This window comes from Mycteria americana, chromosome 1 (genome assembly GCF_035582795.1).
Source record: "Mycteria americana isolate JAX WOST 10 ecotype Jacksonville Zoo and Gardens chromosome 1, USCA_MyAme_1.0, whole genome shotgun sequence".
Lineage (NCBI taxonomy): Eukaryota > Metazoa > Chordata > Aves > Ciconiiformes > Ciconiidae > Mycteria > Mycteria americana.
The window spans coordinates 207416881-207443627 of NC_134365.1; the positions used below are offsets into that span (position 1 = coordinate 207416881).

A 26747-nucleotide genomic window follows, 5' to 3' on the forward strand; every position below is an offset into this window, starting at 1 on the left:
CAACTTGGAAAAAACTACATGTCATAACCTTATTCCTCACTGGATTTTAGTCTGTTGTTAAAGGTCTGCAAGTCAGAAGCAAGCAAAACTACAGAAGCAACTCAGCCCCACCCCTTTCTATTTTCTTTTCAGTTTTGCAATATGAAGGCCAGACTGATTTTTCGAGTATTTGGAAAATGAATTAACTCCTAGGATGAGAGAGTACATGCCAAGGTTCAGCCTGGAGTAAACTTCAGAAGCCAAGTTATAAATCCTTCAAAACAGAAGTTTAATAATGGAAATGTTGACAGACCCTTAACAACAAGAGTCCCAAGCACCAGTACACAGAGCAAGTTTCACTCCTAGTGGCTACACAGATAAAGTGACAATAGCCAATAATAAAACCTATTTTACAGCTTAGCAACAGAGTCCATTACTTAATAAAACACTCGAGCAGGCACAACCGCCTTCCAAAAAGTTGGTAACAGCAGCCTAAACATTAACTTTCAGTCGATCCGCACCAACACTTACGTCTTGGCACAAAAGTCACTCTGCTTAAAGACCAACCACTGCCGGAGGCCGAGCGCTGGCCCTGCCCCGCATCCCCCGGGCCGGCACCGCCGAGGCCTCGGCAGCCCCCAGCGCTGCGCCCGGGCCCCGCTATGGCACATCCCGAGCCGCTCCTGCCCAGGGCGCAGGCGGTCAGCCCGGCGGACCCTCGACGCCGTCAGACCTGAAGGGCGGCTCGGGAATGAACTTTGGAAGCCTCTGTGTGTGTGTGTGGGGGGGGTTAATCCTACTCGACCCAGCGCAGCGATGAAATGGTGGAAAAGCTACATCCGTATTATTTGACGGGGGAAAGTTTGGCACAACCTCGTTACCCCACTCAACAGACAGGCAGCCCACGACGCAGGAGGATTAGACCCCAGTGCGAAATCCTCCCCATCTTCCAAGCAAAGCGTTTTCACCTAAGTTTTAGGGGCTCCCGCCGCCTTCCCGGCGAGGCCGAGAAAGCGGCCGCGGGTCTCGTCAAGGAGCGGATGTGGAGCCCGAGGCCCCGCCGGAGACCAGACCGGGCCGGGGTCGACGCCCGCCCTCCCGCCGCAGCGCCAGCTCCCCTCAGCGCCCTGAGGCGCGGGAGGAGAGGGGCCGCGCGGCGCCCCCGCCCCTGGAGAAGAACGAATAAAAGGGGGGACGGGGGAGGAGGGGGGCGGACTCGCCCGCAAGGCGGGGGAGGGAGAAAGGCACCGACCATCCCGGCAGCGCCGGCCGGGCGCCCCCGGCCCCGCTCAGCCCCGCGGAGGGCGGATTCCCGCCCCGACCCCCTCCCCCACACGCCTCCCCCGGGAGGAGCTCGGCGGCGGCGGCAGCAGGGAGGGAGGCAGGGAGAGCGCACGGCCCGGCCGGGCCCAGCCGCCCCCCGCCTCCCTCCCGCCCGCCCGCGGCGCGGCCGCCCCCTCCCCCTCACCTGGCGGGAGTGGGCCTTGGGCTCGGGCGGCTTGAAGAAGGAGTCGGGCAGCTTCCGAAGCCGCATGGGCAGCGTGTGCGGCACGTTGGCGCCCTTGGGGTTCATCACGGCGTTGAACAGCGCCTCCAAGTCGGTCTCCGAGTCGCCCCGCACATGGACGATCTGGTGCCCCGCCGGAGGGGGCCCCGCGCCCGGGGGCTGCGCCGCGCCGGCCGGGGCCCCCGACACCGCGCCCGGGGGCTGCGGCGGCGGCTGCTGCGAGGCCGGGGGCTGCGCTGCCTGCGGCGCCTGCTGCGGTTGAGGCTGCCCAGGATCCATGGCTCCGTCGGGACCCCCCGGCGCTTCCCTGGCGGGGCTCGGCGGCTCAGAGCCCGGATTCCCAGCCCCGCATGCCCCGCTCCCCGGGCCGCAGCTCGTCCTGCTGTCGCCGGTGCTTCTCACCCCTCGGCAGGGAAGCCGACCCGGCCGCAGCAACTGGCAAAACAACTCTGACCGTGCGGCGCTTCCCCGAGCCCGGCCCAGCCCGGCCGGCGCCTCTGTCCCGGCGGCGGAAACTAACTCACACAACACACCAAACAAAAGTTCGGAGTTACGCCCGCCCGAATCACTCCTCGCCGGCCCCGCCCCTCCTGAGCCCGCCCGCACCGTATCCGACGGAGGCAGCCTGTGCCGCGCAGCCCTCCTGCCCGCGCCCGCCCGCACCGCCTCCTGCTCGAGGGGCGCCCGGCGCGGGGGCCGCTGCCCGGCCCCCCTCAGGACCCCCACCGCGCGCAGCCCGCAGTCGCCTCACGCCTCGGCTCGCCCGCCGCCCCACCGCCCGTCCTTGCGCGCCCGCCCGCACCTCTCCCGGCTCCCGCCCGCCCGCCCTCGGCTGCCACGGAGCGGTGCCGCCAACCAGAACGTTTTCTTCCTCCCCGAACTTCTATCCCAACTTCCAGGCGGCCGCTCCGCGAGGGGGTGGGGAGGGGCGGCCGCGCTCCCCTCCCCCGCCGCCCCCGCGCCCGCCGGGGAGCCGCCGCCGGGCAGGGGCTGCGCCCCCACACGCGTCCCGCCCGCGGGGCCTGAGGTGGGGGGGCTCGGCCCGGGACGCCCTGTCCCTGTCCCCCCCCCCACGCTCCGGCCAGCTCCCCCCCCGCAGCGAGGGCAGCCGCGGGGCTGAGGCGGTAGGGCCCGGCCCTTCTCGGGGTGAGGAGGAGGCTGGGCCCGGCCTGCCGGCCCTCGGCCCTCGCCTCACCTGGCGGTGCCGGGGCGGCCGCGCCCCGGGCGGCACCGGCGTCCCGGGGCTGTTACCGCGCGGGCCGGAGCGGGGGCTGGGGGTGAGGGGCAATGGAGGGCGGGGGGAGGCCGGTCGGCCGGCGGGGGCCGGGCCGGGCCGCCTGACGCACTTTCTGCCGATTCCGCGGAGATTTCCCCGACTCTGGAGCCTGCCTCTGCGTTTATGCGTCGTGGGTCTGAAAAGCTGAAAAGCCATCTAGAGAAATACCTTTTATTAGATAAAACGGGGGAGGGAAGGGGAGCCAAAACTGCCAGGAAAATAGCTTCAAGAAGTATGCCTTTGAAATACAGAAAAGTTACAACTTTTGTCACTAACCCCATAGTAACATCTACGTGAACGTCTAGCCATGCAGAGCGTGTAATCCAGGAGCACATCCTTCCTCCTAAGAAAACTGGGCAATTTCTACCTGAATTCATGCAGAGAGAAGGCCACCTCTATTCTGAAACTGGAGAAAAGTCAGGTTCATAACTAGTTAGGAAATAAGCTTCCACCAAAACAGTGATAGAGAGTGTGCACGTGTCGCTTGCAGGGATCCACAATCAAGTAGGCAAAAGTCTGTTCGTGGCTTTTGCTTGAAGGGTAACACAGGCCATTATCATCCTGAGAGGAAGTTAAAAAAAACCCCAGGATTAGCGACAACAGGGATACCCATCAGAGAAGTAATAAAATCTGAATGAAATGTATCATTTTGTTCCAATTGTAACAGTTTATTTAATGGCAAAATAGAATAAATACACCAGAGTTTATTTAAGCAGCATTATGTCTCCCTGAGGATCTTGCCACTACAAAATGCACAGTAGTTCTGTCTGAATAGTTCCAATAACCTTGAGGTAAATCTAATATTAATACAAAATGTAAAATTAAACATGTAAGCATGTGTTTACACAATTAGAGCCTAAAATACAGATGATTTTTTTTATATATATCTATACAGGTGATATACAACGGTCCAATCATGTTTCCTTTGAAACAGAAAGAAATTTAGGGACACAATACATAAAGCTGTTCTATCAGTAATTCTTTTTCACTTGACATTTGCTAATGCATCTGTTCCGTTTCAAATATTGGCAATTAAGGAAAACCCTCATTAGAGCTCTTATTAACGACTTTGAACTGTTACTGAAAACAGTTTGTCTGCCAGTCCTCAGAAAGGGTTTGAAGGGAACTGAGGCACCTAGCTCCACAATCCTCATTCTGAAAAAAAGACATTTAGCTGACAACCAACACTACAAGAACCGGGAGCTTCAATTCAACATCCTACGTCTGCACACGTCAATAAAAGCTTCAGCGCTGACAGGGCAGCACAGCTTGACACGCGCTTCAAATCCAGTAGGGATCTGGAAACTAGATGGGGGAATTTTTGAAGGGTTGGGGTTTTTTTATGTATTCAGCCTGATAACTGAACATCTAAAAGATCAGCAAATATGTAGCCAATACGTCCTTTCTTTTAAAAGATGTACCAGTTTCCTCCTGCTCCCTAACACCTTCATACAGCAGTTGGAGAGATGTAGGTTCTGTTCCTTTTTTGCCTGAGGGAAACTGCTATATTGCATATATTGTCCATTTTCTCCAGGAAAATTTTAAACTCCCGGACTACAGACTTTTGTTGAAGCTGTCTTCCTTTACATAAAATAATCCATCTTTTTTTGAACCAAGGAAACATGAAAACTGTAACCTCTCTCAGTGGGTAAGGCAGTCAGCTTAGAAGGAAAAGGTCTGAGTTCCAATTTCTGCTCCAAGGACCATTTATGAATTTTACCCAGTAGCTGTTACTGGTACCTCATTTTCTCTACTGTTATTTCAAAGAGGATGAACCTCCTACTACATGTTCTGGTGTCTTCCTTTGAGGGATTATTCAAGACAATGAATCTTAAATTAAGATAAGCACCACCATAACATCATTGTTTATGACAGGTAGAGATTTGATGTTTATTCACAGCATTTTCCGATGGTAGTCAAATGCCACAAGCTAAAAATAGCATTCTATTTTTAAGCAAAGCAGTGTACAAGCTCTGTAACTCCAATTTTAAGATGCCTGGCTCTCTTCAGGTGTTTTTTAGGGATATATGTGTATCAAACACTGGATTCTCAATTGCAGAAAGGAGAGCAAGCTTTAAGATTTTACAGTACTCAGGATCACAATGCCTTTGGAGTTTGATCCAAAAATAACCTAAGCTCATGCACGAAACCAAAAAAAAGCAAGAGAAGACCAACATCAAGATGTGATTGCTGGTTAAACTTTTTTCCCATTGATACTGAAGATCCCACTCCTGCAGACCTTATGGAATCGACCGATGCCAGTTAAGGTTTTGATGGTTTAAAGGCAGTGTTAGCACACTAAAAATTTGTTCAACAACTGAAGAACAAAAACGAGTTAAGTTCTGGTGATGAGGCATTTCAAAAAATTCCAGAATATACCAAACCTAGTATCAGGAAAATAATAAGTACAACCTAATTAAATGAAAAGGGTTCTTAAATTTTTTTTAGTTGGTATAAGAAGTTAAGAAGACCCCTAAAATACTTGAGCATAAAGGCTCTGGAATTTACACAGGCTTATGCTGGTTTTTAGAGCAATAGGGTGCAGGGTGCATGTACATGAATTAAGAATCATACCAATTCCATCTGCCGTGTGGACTTTGGTTCAGACATGCAGGGGGTGTAATGTAGAAACACAGATAATCAGCTGATGATTTAAGAGTACATATGCATAGCGTAAGGCATAGCATAATACAGAAATAAAGATACTGCTGAACATCTCTGAAAACTGCATCATTTAATCAACAACTTTTTAAAAAAATACTTTTTGAATAAACTATGCATTACACTGACTTCTAACACTGCCATAGTTTGGGTTCAGGTAAAGAAAGTTCTAAAATACCAGTTAGCATCCAAATACTTCAGCTGTAACAACATTTTATTATATGCAAGCCCCAAAGCTCTCAAGGGTATTTGGAGTTCAACAGAGTACTTGGTCACAAGATTTAAAATGATTTCTCTTGTGATGCCCAGGTCTATGAAGTTTTGATGCTAAACAGATCTACAGAAATTGATAACTACACCTTAATACCTTGAAATATTTACATCTCTACTAGTGTGCTTTTTTAGATACTGTTTCCAAAACAAGGGCTTCTTAGCCACAGCTTTAAAACCAAATAGAAAGGAAGGGATGGTGTCAGGATGGTGTTACATAAAGTTCTTAATTCCTGATTCCATTTGTACTTGTGCAAATATACAAGTATATTTATTTGTCCATTTATTAATCCAGCTTGCAAAAATGTGTGTTCTTCTAGCTTCTCAGCTACTCTTCAAGTCACTTTTACCAGAACAGCTTTTTTTTATTTATATCAGGCTAAGAGGGTATGTCCATTTCTTTCAGATACAAACCAAGAAAACATGGCTTAAAAATTTTCAGCTCAACATTAAGATTATAATAACACAGTCTACAGTTATTTACCAAATGAACTCAGAAAGTAAATCTACTGCAGAAATGTAGTTATCTCCTTGAGAGAAACTTTTCCTCACAAGCACAAGACATTTGTGCTGCAGTAGGTGCCCTTCCTGTAATTTCCAAGTAGAGTTTAAAGAGTTTTGATCCACAGAGCTGTCAAACAATCTAGACATACCCATTTATGCCTTTCTCTATTCTGAGAGAAAATTCTTCAGGATATTCTTTGATGGAAATCAGAATTTCAGAATTCTCCTTCACCTCACAAATTTTCAGAATGTGCAGCAGTAAAGCCCAATTTTCCCCCAAGGCTACAGGGAGGATAGCCTGCTCTGTATTTACACTGGATTTTCTTTTGTCCATCCACTTTTTTGTTTTCAAAAAGTTGCTGAAGTTTGTCTTTTTTTTTCTTTTTTTTTTTAATACTGATGATATTTAATGTATGGCAAAGACAGTTAGGGGAGCTCTTAAATATCATGCATCTACCTAAACATTGAAATCTGCAAAGTTCACATCAACACATTTGATTCAGAAATGGGGAAGAAACAGTAACAGAAAAATATCAAGTTATCAGGGTTTTGCTTTTTTATTTTATTTTTATTAAAGTCTGCAGCTTAGTAGAAAGGTAAATTTTAATGCACCCATAAAGTGCTTATTTTCAAAAACCTTTCAAAAGCTTTTTATGAATCACACATAGTACTTAAAAGATTATGACCCACAGATGAACAACTGGGCTATTGGCAACTTACAGGGAAGTTTGTGCAGTCTGAAATGACATCAGCTAGTTCTTTTGAAAGTGGGTACATTATCTGACATTTAATTATTACATATTCTGGTTACTCAAGAAGAATTTGGAGTAGTTCATCCTACTGTAACAATTAAATGACAGATATGCTGAATCTAGTAAACATGCAGCCAGTTCTCAAACTTATCTTGATGGTAAATGTATGATTTTGCAAGAGAAACAGATAGGAATGAGACTTGACAAAGGAGGGGAAAAGAGGTTAGCAGTCATCTCACCACCCCAGCCTTTTTGTATACTAAACTTCCTTGCAGTCTTTGCAGAAACAGATGCCATACAAGCTATGCAGAAAGCTCTAGCAACAGTTCTAAAACCAGAACTATACGAAGTCAAGAGTGGATTCTTAATTCTTACTGCTATCTCAAGTAGATCTAAAAGCAGAATTACTCAGACCTAAAGATACGTTTTTTTCAGAAACTAGTTTCTGGATGACTATTACAACTTCAAGTGTAATCCAGTAAACCTATTTCTAGTGAGCTACCAAATAAAACTTTAGTTGGTGGTTATTGACAAAGAGTTAGTAAAGAGGATGAGAAAGCAGGATGAGACCAGGGAAAAGTTCATGAATAAAAAATAACAACAACTATGGAAAAATAACCCTTTAAAATGGAATATTATGCTTTCTTTGTGTAAATGTCAATTCATTATTTTCATGTTATGCATGTTACTTCCAGTAAAATCCTGTACCAAAAAACTATTAATACTTACATATGCAGACACTCTGAAGACGGTAGAAGTAACACATATTTCTTTTGTTTCAGGATTCTTTTGAACACTGAAATGCAGGGGTATAATACATACTTAATACGTACAGTAAGCACTGATTATTAGAATCCTTCATTTAATAAATACATTTTTAACATATGCACTCTGTTCTCGCTCAAATTTGATCAAGTTTAAATTAATAGTTAAAATGCAACTCATGCGACATTGACCATGAAAAGGTACGTTGACCATTCTCAGAGAATGTGGATATTATGACATTTTACTGAAAACTATTGAATGTATCTAGTCATCTGAGTTGGTGTCACTGTTTTCAGCTACTAAATCACAGCAGTATTACCCAGGCCTAGATGACTCCAATACAAAGATTGCATTTTGATAGCTATGAAAAGTTATTCAGCTAAACATTTTGTAAAAATCTTTTCACATATTCTTTGAGAAAAAACACTGTGAACTGCATCTTAATGCAGACTACAAGAAGTAGCAGCAGTACTGGTGAAGAAATACAGACTTTAGCTCGTTTTTAATTAATATATAATTATAGTTTAGGTTCATTTTCCCTCCTTTGGAACGTTGTATATCTAGACAGCTATGCAACTTAGGATGGTATTAGTTCTGAATTTTTGTATTTCTAGACTGTATTTGTTGTGAAGACTGCCATTTCTTCCATCACAATTAGTAGTAACACTAAGATATTATTCCAAAGCATCCAGGCATCTCAACATATTTTAAATTTAAGTATTTTTAAATGTGTAATTTTTCCTCAGGTCTGCTTTAAGTGATGCTTACATTTCTTCATAAATTAGATCATGTAACTTCTGTTAATTTATCTAATTTCACAGATTCCTATTTATATTAGCTCACTACCCAGCAGCTGAGCCTTATAAATTCCTTACTTCTACAGTTCCAAGAAATGCATAGCTCAAAACCTGCCTCGTCACAAACAGGTTCAGTTCGCAGGAAAGGTCCCAATACAGCCAAGTCACTAGAGGATGTGTGTTAAACACAGCCCAGTTGTACACTGCACCAGCTCCCACCTGTCTGTGACAGCAGTCCCCTCTTACCACTGCTTTCACAAAGCTTCTTTTTGTAAGAACAAACAAACCCCAAATCAACCAACATCATCTTTGTGGATTCAATCTCTCCAACCAATAAAGAAATTGACTCTCCGATTAACTGATTTCATCTGTAGAGTAATGACACAGTTATGTATGAATTAAGCCTATACTTTCCTGGGGTGAGTCAGTAATGACACTTTCTCAGAATTTTTTGTTGCAACTGACATGTTGATATACTCAACAGTGGATTAAGATGGCATTGCTGAAACTGGTACTGGCCCCACTTGTCTGCCTTACCACCCCTCTAGAGATTACTGCCTTCCCAGCAGGGACAGCTCAACTGGTTCATGACTCAGCTTCTGAACCACTGCAGTTTACAGAGGAGCATATTAAGATAAACTAACATGGATGTCAGTTTATGCTGACTTACCAGGCTGTAAGCTGCAGCAGTTCAGAAACTGTTTAACCATCTCTGCTGAAAGAGTGACAACTTTCAGAACAAGGTATAGAAGGTTAGTGGGGTTAGCACTTTCTACCATATATCACCACCCCCAAAAGCTACAGTTGTATTTAAGTTACTCTGGCTTCATATTCTTGTGGCTGAAAACAATGCTTTCAATGTCTGGTTTGTTAATTTTTATGTTATCTATATCTAGGGTACCAAAGTAAGGGGTGACAGAGAATAAGTCTTCCTATTTATCCCACTACCTTGAGAAATTTTCCCCTTGTGGTTAGCTGCCTGTAAGTAATTTTTCAGACTGAGTGTTTATTTCTAGCACTTTGGTTAATTTTTAAGGCAAAATAATATATCTGACAAAATCAGATGAGATTCTTCCCTTGCTGACTTGAAAGAAACCAGTAGGTTGCCTTTGACAAGCTCATTTGTTCTATTTCTTTTCTTTTTTCTAAAAGGTTTTAGAAAAAACTACCTTGTCTTCTTGAAGAGGATAGTATTTCCTTAAAAATAGTCTTAATACCCCCCTTTGTTCTTTCAAATTGTTAACTTCTAAACTATTCATTGAATATGGTAGTTCCTTTATCATTTTAATGTGCATCTATTCTCTTTTTATGAAAGGCAAACTTCCTCATCGTCTCTCAACTCACTTTGGGTTCTATTTATATCCTAACCTTACTGGCAATATTTATTAGGCTTTCCAAACATTAAAAGAACAACTCAATGCTTTCATATAAATTCATTTATTATGGGGGAAAGGGTATGGAGATGGCACAGAAGGAAGGAGAAGAGAACAAAAGACTACAAGATACTACAGCAGCTGTCACCATGGAGAGACACTGTCAGAAAAATCAGGGGTTAAGTACAGAAGACAAGATTTATCAACAAAGATTCATAGGTGGTATTTTAATTAACAAGTTTTTGTCATGTAAATGTATTCTTTAACTAAACCAAAAATACTACAACAAAGATTTTGAAATTATTTAGATTACACAGGATACGACACTTAATGCTAGAATTTTGGATGGATTCAACTCGTCACAGACTAATTACTGCTGGATTAGTAACAGACAACACGTTATGCATTAATTAATTAGGAAGCAATTATTACTCTTTTTACAAAGGGGAAAATGCGTGCCATTTAATATTGTATTTGGAAGTCCCTAGCTGTTCTTGTAAAATATCTAGAGCGGTTAATTTCAAAAGATTATTGCATTCCCTCATAATAAAGCAATATACGTTGAAATGCTTTTAATGAAATGAACTCTCAAACCTTTTGACACTATTTTGAATTCTAGTGCCTTGGAGTTAGAACTCGGGAAAGGCCAGAAGAAAGGCTGTAACAAAGAGAAGTGGGGAAAAGCTCGCAATAGGTCTGCCACTCCCAGCACTAAAGACACTTCTGTAGAACTCTTTACACCAAGGCTCTTTTCCATAAGAAAAACTGTTACAGGACCAAACAGTGGTGGTTTATACCTCTATAAGCATATAATGATTAGACTGAGTTCATCTGTGGGGGCTATTTTTCAATGCACATCATATAGCAGCTAATAATTATTGTACTGTCCATTTGTTTTTCACCAAGCCTTCTGAGCTCTCAAGACATAAAAATTAAAGCTTAAGAAGAGTACAGTTTACAGAATTTTTTAATATCACAAAGAGTTTTTGGTATCACTTTACAAAGAGTAGAAAGTATCCAATGTGACTGCAATCCAAGATGAAAAGAAACCAGATGGAGGACAGCAGTCTAGAAAAGAAGAATTTAAAGAATAGTCGGTTTTCAACAGGAATTTGAAGGTGAACTGTTTGGTAAACAGAATTTGAGAGACCACTACTCTCATTAGCAATTGTTTACTGAAAATAAGAGGCCATAAGAAAGCCATTTTCATTGCCTTATTTTATGGTGTAATTTGTGCAAAACTGAAGTAAGTAACACAGTGCACAGCATGGACTAGAAATTAGAAATTAAGTCAAGACTGTGGCATGAGCGTCCCTCTTCAGAGCTGCATTGCTTATCCTTTCACTGGCTTTTTCTCTGTTAAGATGGTGGTAACAAACCAGCAACATAATTTTGGATAAACTGGGGGAAGGGGGAAGTGAGACAAAGCAGGAGGCAACCATGATCGTGAAGGGGGAAAGAAAGTCTGAAATGTTAAGATCAAAAGCTTTTCTCATGGGACCGACAGAGAACTTAGTATCAAAGGAGCAAGATAAAAGATTTAGTTAAACTGTGATTTTCTTTTTCAGCTGCTAGTCAGTGTTAACACCAGCTCTACTGGCAGCGATAAACCAGCAGACATTTATAGGCACAGAAATGGAGACACACATGGTAGATAAATACTGACGATCAGTTATGTCACATGAACTGGGCAGATGTACTTCAAAACTTTGGAGGACAGAAAGCAAGCTGCCCACTGGAAAAAAAAACCAAACAAACACCCAAACACCAAAAAAAAGAGGAATGGATCTTGAAAGGTTTTCTCCTGATATTGTATAAAGGACACAAGTAGCACACAAGAGAAAAATCAAGGGCCAACAGGGAACAGGTTGAGGGTATAGAAAAAGCAAACCTTGAAAGCAGGATGAAATTGTGGGGAAGATTTTGGCAGATGCTTTTTTTTTAGTAGCAAGAACTACTTGACATCCTTATCAAATTTTACAGCAGGAAAAGGAAAAAGAAGGGGAAAAGGTTTAAGGAGATAGAAAGGTAAAGAAAAGGAGTGGCTTAGAATAAAACTTGAACATGTTTAGGAGAAAAAAACTCAACAGCAAAGGGAAGCAATAAAGTGAAGGAACTGATTTGATTTGCGCTTTGTCCTAGGTCAATTCAACAACACAAGAGCAGAAACAGCTGTAGTCAATGCAGAGTCAACTAAGGACAAGGATTAGAGTAACAAACAGCTTGTTTCAAGTGCAGAGTGAACGATTTAAAAGAAAAGGGAGGGTAGAGGTGAAGCACTGATGAATCCTTTAATGTCATATTCTGTATTTCTGAAGACCCCACTTGACTTTCATCTACGTATGATATGAAAATATGAAAACTAAGCATACTAATAAGAAAGCTCTGGTGACTAATCACAGTATTCAAATTACTACATGCAGCAATCTAAGTTCATTATTTCTAAAAAGTCTTCTTGGAATATTGATAACACTCAATTTGTCTGTTTCAGTGGTTTCTCTAAAAGTATCAACTGTTCAACTGCTACTTTAATAATTTATTTTAGATGACCTTGGGAAATAGCACGTGACTAGCAACTTGCACCCTGAAAAGTACTGACCATTAGAAAATTTGAAAGACGCTTAGAAGTTATTAAAGATTTGTAAGCTTCTTTGGTTAAGCATTACAAAAAACTAAAAAAACCAGCCAAATATTTTGTATTAAATATTTTGTTTGGATACAGCAATCTATACACATGCTACAGAAATAAAGAAATATTCAGGTGATTAAGAATCACTGGGTCTAATCCTTTCACTGTATCTTTTTTCAGACATAAAAATTTTACTCTTAAGTTTATCCAAAGACATTTTAAGAACAGACTTAATGACGAATACGTCTTACATGATTTTTTTCCTAATATGCTTGTGTATAATCTTAAAATAGGAGGTGAAATAACAATTGGTCATCACACCATTCCAAACAGAGCTGAGAAGGAAGAAAAATATCAATTCCTACTTTAAGCAATTTGAAGCCTTTGTAATGTACATTGTAGTGCGTTACTTAGTATCCACATTATTAGAGTTCTTGTACTCTCTCTCATTTCAGGGGTCTGCAATTGTTTTCCATTGTTCAGGTTAATATTGTTCTTTATACTATCCCACAAATACTTATTATGAATGGCAAAGTATAATATAATAGAAAATTTTAGTAATATCATTGATGATCTTCATATTCCCGTTAGCTTAGCTAGGAATGAGTCTTTGCATAACCAATAACTACATTCCACTTCCCACTAACCAGGAAATAAGAAATTTTGTCAATTGGAGAAGTCAACATATGAATATATCAAAACAGGGGAAAAAAATGCCTTTTTTTCTGAATTTGAACCTCTCATCAATCACCTCTAATCTCAAGAAAAAAAAAACCATAAAATTCCAGGCAATTCGATACACCAGACATGGCAAAAAATGTGTGTTAGTCTACTGTGTCATGTTAACAGCCAGATTCTATCACCCTTAGCTTTACGCTGCAAGAAGTGTTTTTGTGGAATTAAGAATGCCAAAATCCAACTGTATTTAAAAATTTCAACTAAAGTATTTCAATTTTTAAATCCTAAGCCAAAAGCAGCTTGAGAGTAGTCCAAGACTATACATCCAAGACTTTGTTGATATTGTTGAATATTATTGTTGAAATTGTTGATATTTTCTCAATGACAGTGGGAACACAATGTGGTTCCAGCTCCATGCCATGTTTTCAGCAGACAATTACAAAACCAAAAATCTTTAAAATGGGTGTGGATTATAAAACACCAATGTCCATATATGTAATATAAAAAAAGTTTTATATGTAATATAAAAAAAAAAGTGGAACAGATGCCATTAAAATTGCATATATTTTGCCATTGAACTACTACCATTGTTACACAGTATTTTGATAGTTGAAGACAAATAAGAATCACAGAATCACAGAATCGTACAGGTTGGAAAAGACCTTTAAGATCATCAAGTCCAACCGTAAACCTAACACTACCAAGACCACCACTACACCATGTCCCTAAGCACCTCACCCAAACGTCTTTTAAATACCTCCAGGGATGGCGACTCAACCACTTCCCTGGGCAGCCTGGTCCAATGCTTGATAACACTTTCAGTGAAGTAAAAGTCCCTAATATCCAGTCTAAACCTCCCCTGGCGCAACCTGAGGCCTTTTCCTCTTGTCCTATCACTTGTTACCTGGGAGAAGAGACCAACACTCACCTCTCTGCAGACTCCTTTCAGGTAGTTGTAGAGAGCAATAAGGTCTCCCCTCAGCCTCCTTTTCTCCAGGCTAAACAACCCCAGTTCCCTCAGCCGCTCCTCATAAGATTTGTGCTCTAGACCCTTCACCAGCTTCGTTGCCCTTCTCTGGACACGCTCCAGCACCTCAATGTCTCCCTTGTAGTGAGGGGCCCAAAACTGAACACAGGATTCCAGGTGCGGCCTCGCCAGTGCCAAGTACAGGGGGACAATCACTTCCCTACTCCTGCTGGCCACACTATTTTTGATACAAGCCAGGATGCCATTGGCTTTCTTGGCCACCTGGGCACACTGCTGGCTCATATTCAGGCGGCTGTCAACCAACACTCCCAGGTCCTTCTCTGCCTGGCAGCTTTCCAGCCACTCTTCCCCAAGCCTGTAGCGTTGCATGGGGTTGTTGTGGCCCAAGTGCAGGACCTTGCACTTGGCCTTGTTAAACCTCATACAATTGACCTCGGCCCATCGATCCAGCCTTTCCAGGTCCCTCTGCAGAGCCTTCCCACCACCGTCAAGCAGATCAACACTCCTGCACAACTTGGTGTCATTTGCAAACTTACTGAGGGTGCACTCGATCCCTTCGTCCAGATCATTGATAAAGATGTTAAACAGGACTGGCCCCAGCACAGAGCCCTGGGGAACACCGCTTGTGACCGGCCGCCAACTGGAGTAAACTCCATTCACCACCACTCTTTGGGCCTGGCCATCCAGCCAGTTCTTTACCCAGCAAAGAGTACACCCATCCAAGCCATGAGCAGCCAGTTTCTCCAGGAGAATGCTGTGGGAAACCGTGTCAAAGGTGATGTCAAAGGCGGTGTCAAAAGCTTGCAGATTGATTATAATAACAGCCCAATTTTTGAAGCAGTAATGCACAATAAATTTACACAAATTGACACAAAGTGTCTACGCACAGCACATACAAATACAATTGTATAAAACAGAAAACACTTACCTCACCAAGTCTTTATATAAAGCTTTTGTAGTTTCTAAGTATGGGCCAACTACATCTTCAAACTGGCAAAGAGTTCCTCCAATGCAAAGATGCTTAAAAAGACAGAACAGAAATTCCTTGCGATCCAGTTGACTGAATAAGTCATAGTGGTCTGAATCTTCCAGAAGCAAGACCTTGTGGAACAAGAAAATAACAAAGAAGTCAAATAGATGAAAATTTCTTATTTGAGATTAAGTTTATAAACAATGCAACTACTTTGCTGTATGTCACACAGAGTTTACATCCATATAAAAGATATGAACTAGGGATGGAAATAAGTACTTCTCTCTAAATCCTTCTTCCAATGATGCATTTATGTTCAAAATTTATAGATACAATATAAAGCAGAATCACTGTCAGTTTTGTGCCCGCAAGACATAAGGGAAGACAAGACTTTTGTCTTGTTATTCACTGGTTAATTGCTCATCATGCTAATGAAACAATCAATAATCTGAAAATAATCTAGCTATATTTGGTATGTCGATCACTGCCAATTAGTTTGTCTTTGGTAACTTTGCCTACATTTGCTTTTTTACTCTAAGTTTACACAGTTATCTCACATTTGTAAAGGAATCCCAAGGATCTCCCAGAGGAGATCACTCAAACTCGCATCATTCTTTACTGCAGACTCTAGTGAGCCTTTATCTGTAGCCTGGATAAACCAGACATTCTATCCGGCTTCCTCCATGTATCTCACTTGCCTTTTGCTGCAATATTATGTGAACACAGAGGACTTGCTAGATTAGTCCCAACACTGTGCACTGTAAGGGTGGACAGGAATTGTAACTCAGTGTGGCTACAAGACGTTTGAGTCACATCAGCCAAACTGCAGATGCCAACCCAGGCAAACTGGTCAAAGCTAGAGATGAGCTTACTGCTCTCTGGCCCTCTTTAGAACATCGCTACACAGTCTGAGTGAAAAAGGGCCTGGGCAGCAACTGTTGTTGATGGCCACCTCATACATATCGAAACCCCCTTCTTGGTTGAAGCAAGAGAAGATGTGGCAGGTAGGAGAGAAACCTGGAGTTTTGCAGCTGAGGGCCACCCTCTGACACCAGGAGATAGACAATTTGCTGCCCCCTACAGTCTACTGTCCTAGGGCACTGACTAATTTAATCTGAAGTTTTGACATCGTTCCTGGAAGATTTTGACTCTTAATTCTTTCTGCCACCTTAGGTCTTACAAGTAGGAATCATGTTCATTTCAAACAAATGTGAATCCTTCAACTTGCAGACACACACATCCCTTCCAAGGGAAAGAAAATGGAAAGAGACTGAAACTCCAATGATTTCTTATTTTAAATGTTGCCTTAACTTTCCTACATCCAATATACTTAATTTTCAGAAAACACTTCACACGTACCCAAGTTATAAATAAATACATAGTATTTTGAACTGCTAGGCTACAAACCACACCTGAAATTCAAACACGAGCTTGAGTTCTCTCCTTTACCCAGAACTTTACAAGACAGACCAGTATTTCAGGCCACATCCTGTAACCAGTGTCACTGGTTCAAATACATTGCCTTCAAAGGATTTGCCAAGTGCAAATGAGTGCAACTCTATAATTATTAAGTACTTATGATGATTATATATACAAGGAAGAGCAAAATCCAGTTCTCCCACACTATGCTTTGCTAATGCTAAACAAACAAGTAAAAAAAAATTGGTTTAGCTTATGAAGTCAAAAGAAACACTTACAGTGAAGACATACATTGATTAAGAAGGTGCCACTGTTAGAGAGATTCTTTTTCAGAATAATCTGCTCTCTGACACCTCCACTGGAGTTTAACAAACAGTTTTTACCTTGCAGGCCTGTTCAGGAGTTATATTTAGTCCTTTTCCAGTGTTACACTGAAAAGTAATTTCCCTTTTCACAGTTTCCTCTCCTTTGTTTCAGTGAAAATACATGAAGATGCCTTTCCTGAAATGCCTTCATATATGATATGGTCAGCATTCCTGTCCAGGAATGCTTCAGGATATAGCTATTGAGTACATTCAATTTCATCAGCTACCTGGAAGGTTGGGTGAACCCACAGCTCTGGGTATCATTGCGACCTTTCCATTAGCACCACTTATTTTCCCATCCTAGGCAAATGAGTAGCTGCATTTCCCCACACACACACCCAAGCACTGACTACTTGAGACAAGGGTGGGTAGAAGAAGGTTTTACCATTTCTCCCACCTACAGAGGAAAGAGGGCCCACCTGGAAAACAGCTATTGCTTTCACACGTTCAGGCGCTGCAGTGCCTCAGTTCTTTCTACCACATGGCTATCGATGCCCATTTTTACCATGGAAAGTATGTATTGTCAGAAAAAAAAAATACTGAAAAATGTGTCCTTACAGTACCTAATAGAGTATGAAAAATTATAAGAAATTATTCATTGCTATACTGACCTTCCTTAATTCATCAGAGATGAGAATATCATCATAATAGTCATCATAACATTTCACAATATCTCCAGTTTCTCTAACAACTCCTTCAGAGTACAGCCGATCAAAAAATGACATGGAAATCTGTGTACAGGGCACCACTGTAGCTTCAATTTTTGTCACTTTGGAACCTGGAATACATAGGAAGGCTTCACTCCATGTCTCTTGCAATAAATAAAATCGGAGAATTTCCATGGACTAATGGTTTTACAGTAATTCATAATTCGACACAGCGTGGAAATAATCAACTTCTCTAAATGGTTGTGTGTGGCATATTCTTTAAAAAAAATACAGATCACATAAGTATGACTCAATCACACAGTCCCTCAAAAAACAAAGAAAGCTAAGAAAGAAACGAGCATAAAGAAAACATTAAATTCATCTGAATGCTACCTTCCATTAAGGCTCATGTGTCTGCTCCCCCTGTTGGTAATACTATCAACCGAAACAAGTAATAGATGCAACACCATGTGAACTCAACATCACATTAGATCACACCCTTAAAAAATCATACTCCACAGCTTAAGCCTTAAAGGATCTGAGGACAAATACCAAATTTGGCGTGATGAAGTACGAAAGTCAATAGCTGCTAACAGCACCCCACAAAGTAAAAACCAAATTGAACACAGCCCTGACAAATTTTTTGTTTGTTACATATTATATCTGAACTTTTTGAAGTTATTTTGTACCTACTGTAAGCTTTACTAACCAGCTATTTCAGAAGATGAAAAAGGTACTATCAGCACTTCCTGTATGAATCTGGAGTATTATCTCTGTAATCATTAAGTGCAGAATACATTTCTCTATAATTTTTCTGTTTCCTGTGCTTGCAAGTCATCCAAGGCTTGATCCTGTTACTCAGACATCTAGTGCCATTTGAGATACCTTACAGTATTTTCCTTAATGAGGTATCCGTCCATAAGGGCACATATCTTCTCTATATACAGTGTTACATCTACAAATCTGTTTGCGTGGTGTTGGATAACTTATGGCATCTCAAATAGCATTAGACTCCATGTTTAAGAAGCTTTGGACTCTGTCCAGTTTCATCTGCTCTCTATGGTCCAAGTGTTCAGACCAAATGTTAAAACATATTCTTTACTCATCTCCAAGTCCCCCTGAACGCCCTTCAAAGTGCTTCTGAACAGGAGAGGGGAGGAGAGCACGAGTGAACATGCAACACAAGGGCAACGTGTCTTGGCAGACGTAATATTCGCAGCATTCCAGCCTTCCATGAGTTCACCCTTATCTTTTCTCCTCCGTCGGTTCCCTTGACGCGAGACTGGTCAACAACATCACAATATCAAAAGGCTTTTGACCACACAATTAAAGATAAAATTAAGTGGTGTCCTGACAAACTGACCTAAAGGATCACTAAAGACTAGCATTTAGGAAATGTCCAAACTTCACTCTAGATGTCAGTATTTCAGGAACAGAAACATGCCAAAAAGGGATGTATGAACAATGGTGCTTCCAAAAGCACCTATAATTTCATTCTGATCCTAATCTTTGCAAGCATAGCATAACCTAAAATTTCTCTTGCCCCCACACTTCCAAAAAGTACTTGGGTTTTCTCCCATATATTATTACATGGAGATTATTTATTCATAGGTTAAGTAGGACTGGCATTTTGGTATCTAAACTCAGGTAAACTGTACCACCTACCTGATCAACACTAAAGAAGAAAATTAAAGAGAAGTTACAAGTTGATGGCTTGAAAATGTGTCTACTTAAGCTAAAAATACTGGCATGAAATTTTATAATTATGTTATTGGGCCAATGTGATGCAAAGAAAATCGGCTATAGAGAAAAGCTCAGCATTTAATTGCTTGGCTTCACATCTACAGATGTGGTTATGAAAAAGGGTACCTTTTATTAAAGAAAAAAGGACATTCTCCTACCTGTCCACATAGTGACTATCAAAAAATAATCAAATCATGTAACCAAAATCACAAGTCAGAAAAAACATGACTTACAGCCTCACAACCTAAGGAAAAAAAAAAAGCTGTTATTTATTTATTTATTTATTTATGCTTCCTCCCACCCCCTCACCTCTAGACTCCACTAACTTCTAATTCTCCAGCTTCCTTTCACAGGGATAGAATTTTTATTTTATAAGAGATTTAATTATATTTAGATTTAATTATAAGAGCTGAATCAGCCTCTAACATAGAAATTATTTTGTAAAGACCTTTGAATCAAAAACTGAGTCAAGACTAATAAAAATCAGATGTTAAATGACTTGAGAAAAAAGAGACATCTTACATTTTCCCAGTTACTGAGCTCAAAGTATAAGAAATTGAGCTGTTTATAGGCCTTCAAATTGTTAGGATTTTATTGGGGGAGGGGGAGGAAAGGAGACACACTTCTGCTCCAAAACAAGATTTTATGAAAACTTTCATCAGGAAAAAAAAAATCAAGGGCTTTGTAATCTATTCAGTAGTTCAGAAATCCAAACTATAAATGGGAATGTCTGAATATACTAGACGCTCCTATTCTCCATTTGAGAGGTGAGATTTGAAATTGGAGATTCAGAATTTCCTGGAAAGGAGTGACCAGTTTTAATAACACTGTAAAAGCGAGGAATGAAATAGGAAGAAGAAATGCCTTGACAACTCTGCAAGTGGAAAACAAAGAACTGAGAAGTACTGAAGCAGATTAAGCTTCTTATAAAAGCAAGCTCTGGAATATCTATAAAGTGCTGCCTATATACTTTTAAATAAACACGTTGCATATCTAGTATGGGGCAGATAAACCCCAGATTAGATATATTTAGAATTCCCCCAAAGTTTAAGAAAGATTTTTACCTCAGGGAAACATCTTGCAATTTACTATTTACAAAACAGTTTACACAGAACATACATAATGCAAGTTCAGTGCTCTGTACTAAAAAGATGGTATTTCAACAGTAAAAGGTACAGGTTGATGACTTATAGGTTCAAATGACATCTAATTTTTTTGCAAATGATAACCTATAAGTGGTCTAAAAAATTGCTGATTTAAGATTACCTTCCAGATTTTAAAACACCATTCCAAAGACAGCAACCGTTAGCGCTTCAAGTACATACGGCAACTCAAGACTCTTTCTTAGGCAAATACTAAATTTTTATTTACACAAAAAGACAGTAACCCTATCCCTTTGAAGATAACTTTTCAAGTGTTAATTGAGCTTAAGCAGATACAGTCCAGCCTCCCCAAGACTGCTGACAGGTGCAAGGCCAGTAATGTGTCCAAGGAAAAACTACTATTTAGTTTAGTTTTCATTGAAGCTATTTAAAAATACAAGACTCAAGACTTAAGTTGGTATGCATCAAATTTGTTCCTTTTGCTGTTTCTATTTTAGAAATAAGAGAGTAACAGATGAAGGGGGGGCTTAAAGCGCATGATAGAACTATCAGGTACTCTGCCATGCAGCCAGGAAGAGAGGAAAAAATATCCCTACGACAACAGGCAAAAGAAGTGTGGTGTGAGAATAGGTAATTATCTGTCTGATCCGATGAAGCAGACTAGAGAATATCCCTGTGTATTGTTTACCTAAAATATTATATTTCAAGTAATGTTAAAGCTGGAGTCCTTGATACAATGTACTATTGGGGGATTCTACCAGGAATTCCAACACATGGGGGAGCTGAGAAGAGAGGTACAAGCTGCATTCCTTGGGGACCCCATGTTTTATGCCACCTTTTGATCTAACAGATGAAGACTGAGGGTGTTATAGTCTCATAATATTAAGGTGAGGATGAAAAGCAGCCAAGAGAAATAAAAAATGAGATTAGACACAGGAAAAAAAAGTAAGAAAGAACTTTTAGAAAGAGATTTTAGGAAAAGGAGATAGACAAGTAACAGGGAAGAGGTAGAGATAAATATGAAAGTGAAACAACACCCACTGAATTAAAAAGAAAAATAAATTATTAGTGAGAAGGTAAAAGGGGGCCACATCCTGGAAAAAGACAAAAAGATTATGAAAACAAACACTCTTGTGAAATAATGTTATATTGATGCTTTATATAATGCTGACATCTTTCTGTGGGTCCATAAATACTTTCTGCCCAAGCTCATGGTGGGGAGGAGAAGAGAGGTTTCTAAGAACCTGTCTAAACCCCACTTATAGTATGCATCCAAAATATCTCCCCCCTGCAAAAAAACCCTAACATTTTTGTTTGCAAGAGAATAAATACAGTCTTTGAATCAACCTAGATTATGTAATTTTCTTCAGATTTTCTAAAAAGCAAAATAAGCCCATTTTCAGTATTTTCTTTCAAGAACAGGAACTTATTTTTAAAAGAGTTACTCCACAGTGATAAGTAAACAGTACATCTGGATTAATATATTGGCATTTCTGAAGAAGAAAATACTAGAAGATGATTTTTTACCTCCTCCCACTCAAAGCTAATTCTTACTATATTTTCAAAAAATGCACATGAAGACTAAGTATAGAAAAATGTGCCAACATTCCTCACCAAAAATAGGCAAAGAATGGGAAGATGAAATTTTAAGAGCAAATGGGGTATACCAGCTGTTCAGGATTTAGAAAGGGAACCCTTCCAGTCCTCGGAACAAAATGCATTGGTTCTGTGCTGAGGAAGATTGAGCAGAATCAGGAGTTAAACTGGGATACTTGGCAAGTGACCCTCCGCTCTTAACGCGAGGTATGTAACCTACTGACCTTCACTACAGGGACTGGCAAGTCACAGGCTAGACAGATAGCCTAAAAAAATTCTTGCCTAAAGCAGGAAAAGGTTTACCCATAGTTTGAAATATATTTATTTTCTCTCTGCTTGCCAGAGTGAAAAAGAGGTACCTGAAGGGGCACTTGAGATATTTTTTGCATCTTATATATTTCAATTGTTTTAACAGTCAGATACAGTGTTTGGAAAATGGATTTTGCTGACAAAAAGGTGGCAATGTCTAGTGTCATCGTATATAGTGGGGAAAACCTATGCCAATTGCAGTGAGTTGAAATGGAAAAGTTAGAAAATTCCCAAAGCTCCATTAAATATTTACACACAGTAAAGTATTTGCATACAATTCAAAAGAATTGAGGACTTCCCACTACCACGTTTTAAAATATTCCTATTAAGGAAAATCACTTTGGTGATATCAGAGTTCACATTATGCATAAAATCCCATTGCATTATCACATGCAAATTCCATTAAATTTTGTGTGTCATTTACATAATCAAAAATACAATTTCAAAGTGGTGCCATAAAATTGTGTGCTATTTGCTTTTGGTCTTTCTCCTTTAGTGTCTCATCTCCATCTACAGACATAATCTAGTGTTATAAGCAGTTAATGATACGGCAACACACTAGAAGTCACCCTTATGCCATGATTGCAACTAGAGCAACCTATGACATGGCACTCTTTCTGCGCCCAGATCACTTTTGTTGTGCAGATAGCATATTTACACAAGCTCAGGGTGTGCTCCATCTAATCTTCTGCTCTCTCAACTTTCATTTGTAACAGAGCAATAATCTCAGATCTGTCCTAAGTAAGGCGGTTGCATCTATAGAAGTGTCTTTCTCCAAATATTATCTGAATAAGGTAGTACTATAATTCCACAACTAATGCAGTTTATTATGTCTGGATACATGATCAGGTCAACTGGATGTCATGGACCATTTAAAAACACTTCTAGTAGCTTGGTTTTATGGATTGATGCAGGGGCCAAGGAAAAAAAAGTGTAAAATGTGACAATTTAGTAACAAACTAGGTAAGAATCTTTTCTTATTATTTAGTAAAAGAAGTAATTCTTAAAGATATTTCAACCAGGTGAAGATACACATATATGAACTGTCATTATTACAAAATGGTAAATTAGAGGAAAACAGTTACAACACAGACTTTTTTATTTAAGATTAATTTATTCTAAATTTACCCAATGTAGTCCATTGTCCTGAAGCTGAGAGCAACTTTAAACTGGAGTTCACATTTTGATCATTAAAAAATGCCTATAATATTCAAATAAGAGAATACAAGTTAATTAAATGAAACATAGATTCAACATTTACAGTGCCTTGGATACTTTCAAAGCAAATTATAAGGATCCAATTAGTAAGTAGATTCAGTATGATCTTTCGGTTTGGATACTAAATGTCACACCACCAAATACATGCTTTTGTAACTTTGTGTAGCCAGTGTCTTTTATATATTCAAGATATCTTCATGTACACATTTATATATGCAGTATTAAGGTTTTACAGTAAAGCACTTTTAGTCCAAGGACACACAAAAAGGTTGTATGAAATCCTTGAAGGTACAGAAAATGGAAGAAGAGATCTCTGCATGCAATGTTGTTGAAGTAAAAAATGAAATGCTAAATATGATTGTAAAATTTACATTTTGTAAATAAATTTGAAGTGTAGAGACACGCATTTGAAGTGTAGAGAAGTGTAGAGACACACAAAAATTATTAAACAGATACAGAAGAAATCCATAAGTTATTGAAGGGATGGAGAAGATATTCCACAGTAAGATTTGAAGTATTCAATCTTACTGATGTATCAATTAAAAAAAGGAGACATGCATAGTAATGTTGGTAGCTGACAAGTTTAAATGATAGATAAGCCAGTTAAGAAAACCCACACTTATGTATATGCATACGAGCAGAGTGAATAATCATTGAAGAAGCTGCTAAGCAAATGATGGATTTTTCAGTCTCTGCATCACCAAATCTCTTTCCCACCTCTCTGGGATACAGAGAGATCAGACTAGCTAATGTAATGGTCCCTTTGTTCTCAATTAATTCACAGCTACTCAGAGTTCATAATTTCATAGTGATATTTTTACATTTTTAATTCAAAAGAGACAAGCATTGAGAAGGTAAATGCATATTTTGTAAACTTCAGTCATTTGAAATGTTCATCAGTGGAAGATGAAATATTTCTGTACTTCGGTGTGAATTTCTTTAAAAGACAAAGAGGCTGAATTCTTTATCCAGGATAACAATATGAAGTAAACATACAACAAATCAAAGAGTTGTTTTTGAAACAACAGATGTAAAAACCACACTGTTTTCAAAACCACAGATTATTATTTTTTTCTGTCTGCAAATAGATGAAAAAAGTGGAGGACACAAAATCAGCAAGAGACTTGAGTCTCAAAAAGCTGAGAGCCCAAAATTCCAGTAAAAAGCAATGGTATCCAATAAATTTTAAAATATTGTATTTTCAGATATATGGTGCATATCCATGTCTAACCGCACAGTGTATTTACTGTGACAAAGCAGTAATAGCTGTGAGCAAGGGTACCAACTACATGTACACTGTTTAAAGTCTCTCCCTGGGTGGACTTCCCAACATTAAATGTGGTGGCCAAGATCAGCACCCAGTTCAGATTCCCATTCTTGGGAATCTTGAATGACTAAATTGTTCCCTCTTAAAACATAGTAACATTAGTACAGACTAAAATATTTTTACTGGACAATACAGTTAACCCACAAAGTAGGACTTGAGAACCACACCTAAATCACCTACTTTCAAGGAGACAGTGAGCAGGCGAATAGCATGCTAACACTACTACAATGTTTGCCATTATGCAGTTTTCCAATAGCTATAATTTAATGGAAAAAAGTCAACTTAAAATACAAAGGACTAAGAACTACCGTAACGAATTCATCCTTTTGATAGGGCTTAAACTGCTGGTCAAAACTGAATGCTTGTGCTGTGATCCTGCCTTGCATGGACCTGAAATGGAAAAATGAGATTAAATACTCTGCAGACATACTAGGTACTTACTCACTCTGCAAATTTGCCTAGGTACACTACATAAAGTCCTATTCTGACCAATAATTATATTTTTTCTTTTTTTCATTCTCACTTATAACCGCCTCCCACCCTTCCTTGGAGGGGCGGGGGAAGCAGAACCGCTGCTCAAGCAGCATCAGAGCAACGCTGCGAAGCTGAAATAGATCGTGGCTAACTCTGGAAGACAAGGATAAATGCCTTGCATCTCAGAACAAGCGTTTTACGTGCCTGAAAAATACCGAGGAAATTTCCAAGTAAAGGGAAAAAGAAGAAAAAAAAGAAAAAAGATAAAGGAAAAAAAGAGAAAGACACGGACCCACCGCCACCAGAGCAGGAGCCCTGAGGGCGCGGTGACGGCCCCAGCCCTCAGCACCGCCCGCCTTTTCCCCTCCCACCCGCCTCTCATCGCTCCCCGCCACCCCCAGCGAAGCGCCTCTCGCAGCGGGCTTTCCCCCTCCCACCATTTGAGGAGTCGGTCCCCGGTGTCCCTGTCCTCCAGGCAGGAGAAAACTTTCTGGGGCAGGGAGCGGAAAACAAAACCCTCCGCGCAGCGCCCACCCCCGGCGGACATCTTCCAGCGCCGCCGGCGGCTCGGCGGTTGCCGTGGAAACGGCGCCGCGCAGGCGGTGCTCTGCCGGCGAGTTCCCGCCGCGGGGCTCGGCCCCGCTCACAAGCGTTCCGCCGCCCGACGGGGCCGCCGCTCATCCCTCCCCCGTGGTGGCCGCAAAGGCGTGGCTGCCCTCCTTCTGACAGGCTTTCTTTGATTTTTGCCTATAAAATCCCCTAATTAAACATCAGTCTTCTCCCCCCGCCCCTCTGCTCCTGTCTGTGCACCGGGAAAACTCTTTCAGGCTTGCCAAAGGAGAGCCTAGCAGACAGAGCCTGTGCACACGGGCAGGCAAAGGTGGGAGCGGGGCCACCATTGCTGGCTTAATCCACGCCACTCCCAGTAACGTAATACCGAAACGAATTACAAAAAGCGCAAAGTTATGAATTGTGAAGCTCTAACCATTCAGGGCTGCTTCTTGCTTCCCAGGGTGTTCAGCCGTTTGGGAATAGCGAGGCCGTGCTTTCAGGCTCTTCCCAGTGGAAAATTTAAGGAACATACATCGTTACTTAAGGAAGTTATTTTTAAAAGCCCAGTAAAGCAAGAGACACCTTGCAAAATTTGGGGAATTTCCTGCCCTTTGCCGGGAAAGCAGTGAGATTTTAAGGGTGCTGCACATCTCACGCTATATCCTTTAGCAATCCACCCACCTCCAAAACCAGCTCTCAGTTTGCTGCAAATCTCCAAAAATGTCATTTTGCCATTAATCTGCTCCTCAGGCTGAGGAACAGCCCCGTTTCTAAGAAGTTTAGCAGTGGTTTTGTTTGTTTCTAATTAAAAAAAATAATAAAAATTAAGCTGAATCATGTTTGAT

The 26747-nt window shown here is 41.0% G+C and overlaps 2 protein-coding genes across 10 annotated transcripts in view; both read right to left on the reverse strand.

Moving 5' to 3' along the window:
• YAP1 (Yes1 associated transcriptional regulator) overlaps positions 1–2701 on the reverse strand; it is a 90753-nt gene extending 88052 nt beyond the window's left edge. For 3 of the 8 annotated variants that reach the window (XM_075491050.1, XM_075491044.1, XM_075491045.1), the window contains exon 1: positions 1448–2040. In XM_075491050.1, coding sequence (XP_075347165.1) covers positions 1448–1765 — 318 coding nt within the window. In that variant the 5' untranslated portion in view covers positions 1766–2040. Of the gene's footprint in view, positions 1–1447; positions 2043–2681 lie in introns of those variants that run through there. The other 5 variants (XM_075491051.1, XM_075491046.1, XM_075491043.1 and 2 more) reach the window with 4 other exon arrangements.
• A 224-nt stretch (positions 2702–2925) lies between these two features.
• CFAP300 (cilia and flagella associated protein 300) lies at positions 2926–25958 on the reverse strand. 2 transcript variants are annotated; one of them, XM_075491052.1, is made up of 7 exons: positions 25788–25958; positions 25185–25266; positions 23460–23532; positions 17545–17711; positions 15108–15280; positions 7679–7745; positions 2926–3323 (listed from the first exon to the last, which is right to left on the reverse strand). In XM_075491052.1, the coding sequence occupies exons 1-7, from the start codon at positions 25895–25897 to the stop codon at positions 3192–3194; spliced, it is 804 nt and encodes a 267-aa protein (XP_075347167.1). In that variant the 5' UTR covers positions 25898–25958; the 3' UTR covers positions 2926–3191. The 2 variants fall into 2 exon arrangements, with proteins under 2 accessions (XP_075347167.1, XP_075347168.1); XM_075491053.1 differs by lacking the exon at positions 7679–7745 and having other exon boundaries at positions 25788–25956.
• Between the last annotated feature and the right edge of the window lie 789 nt (positions 25959–26747).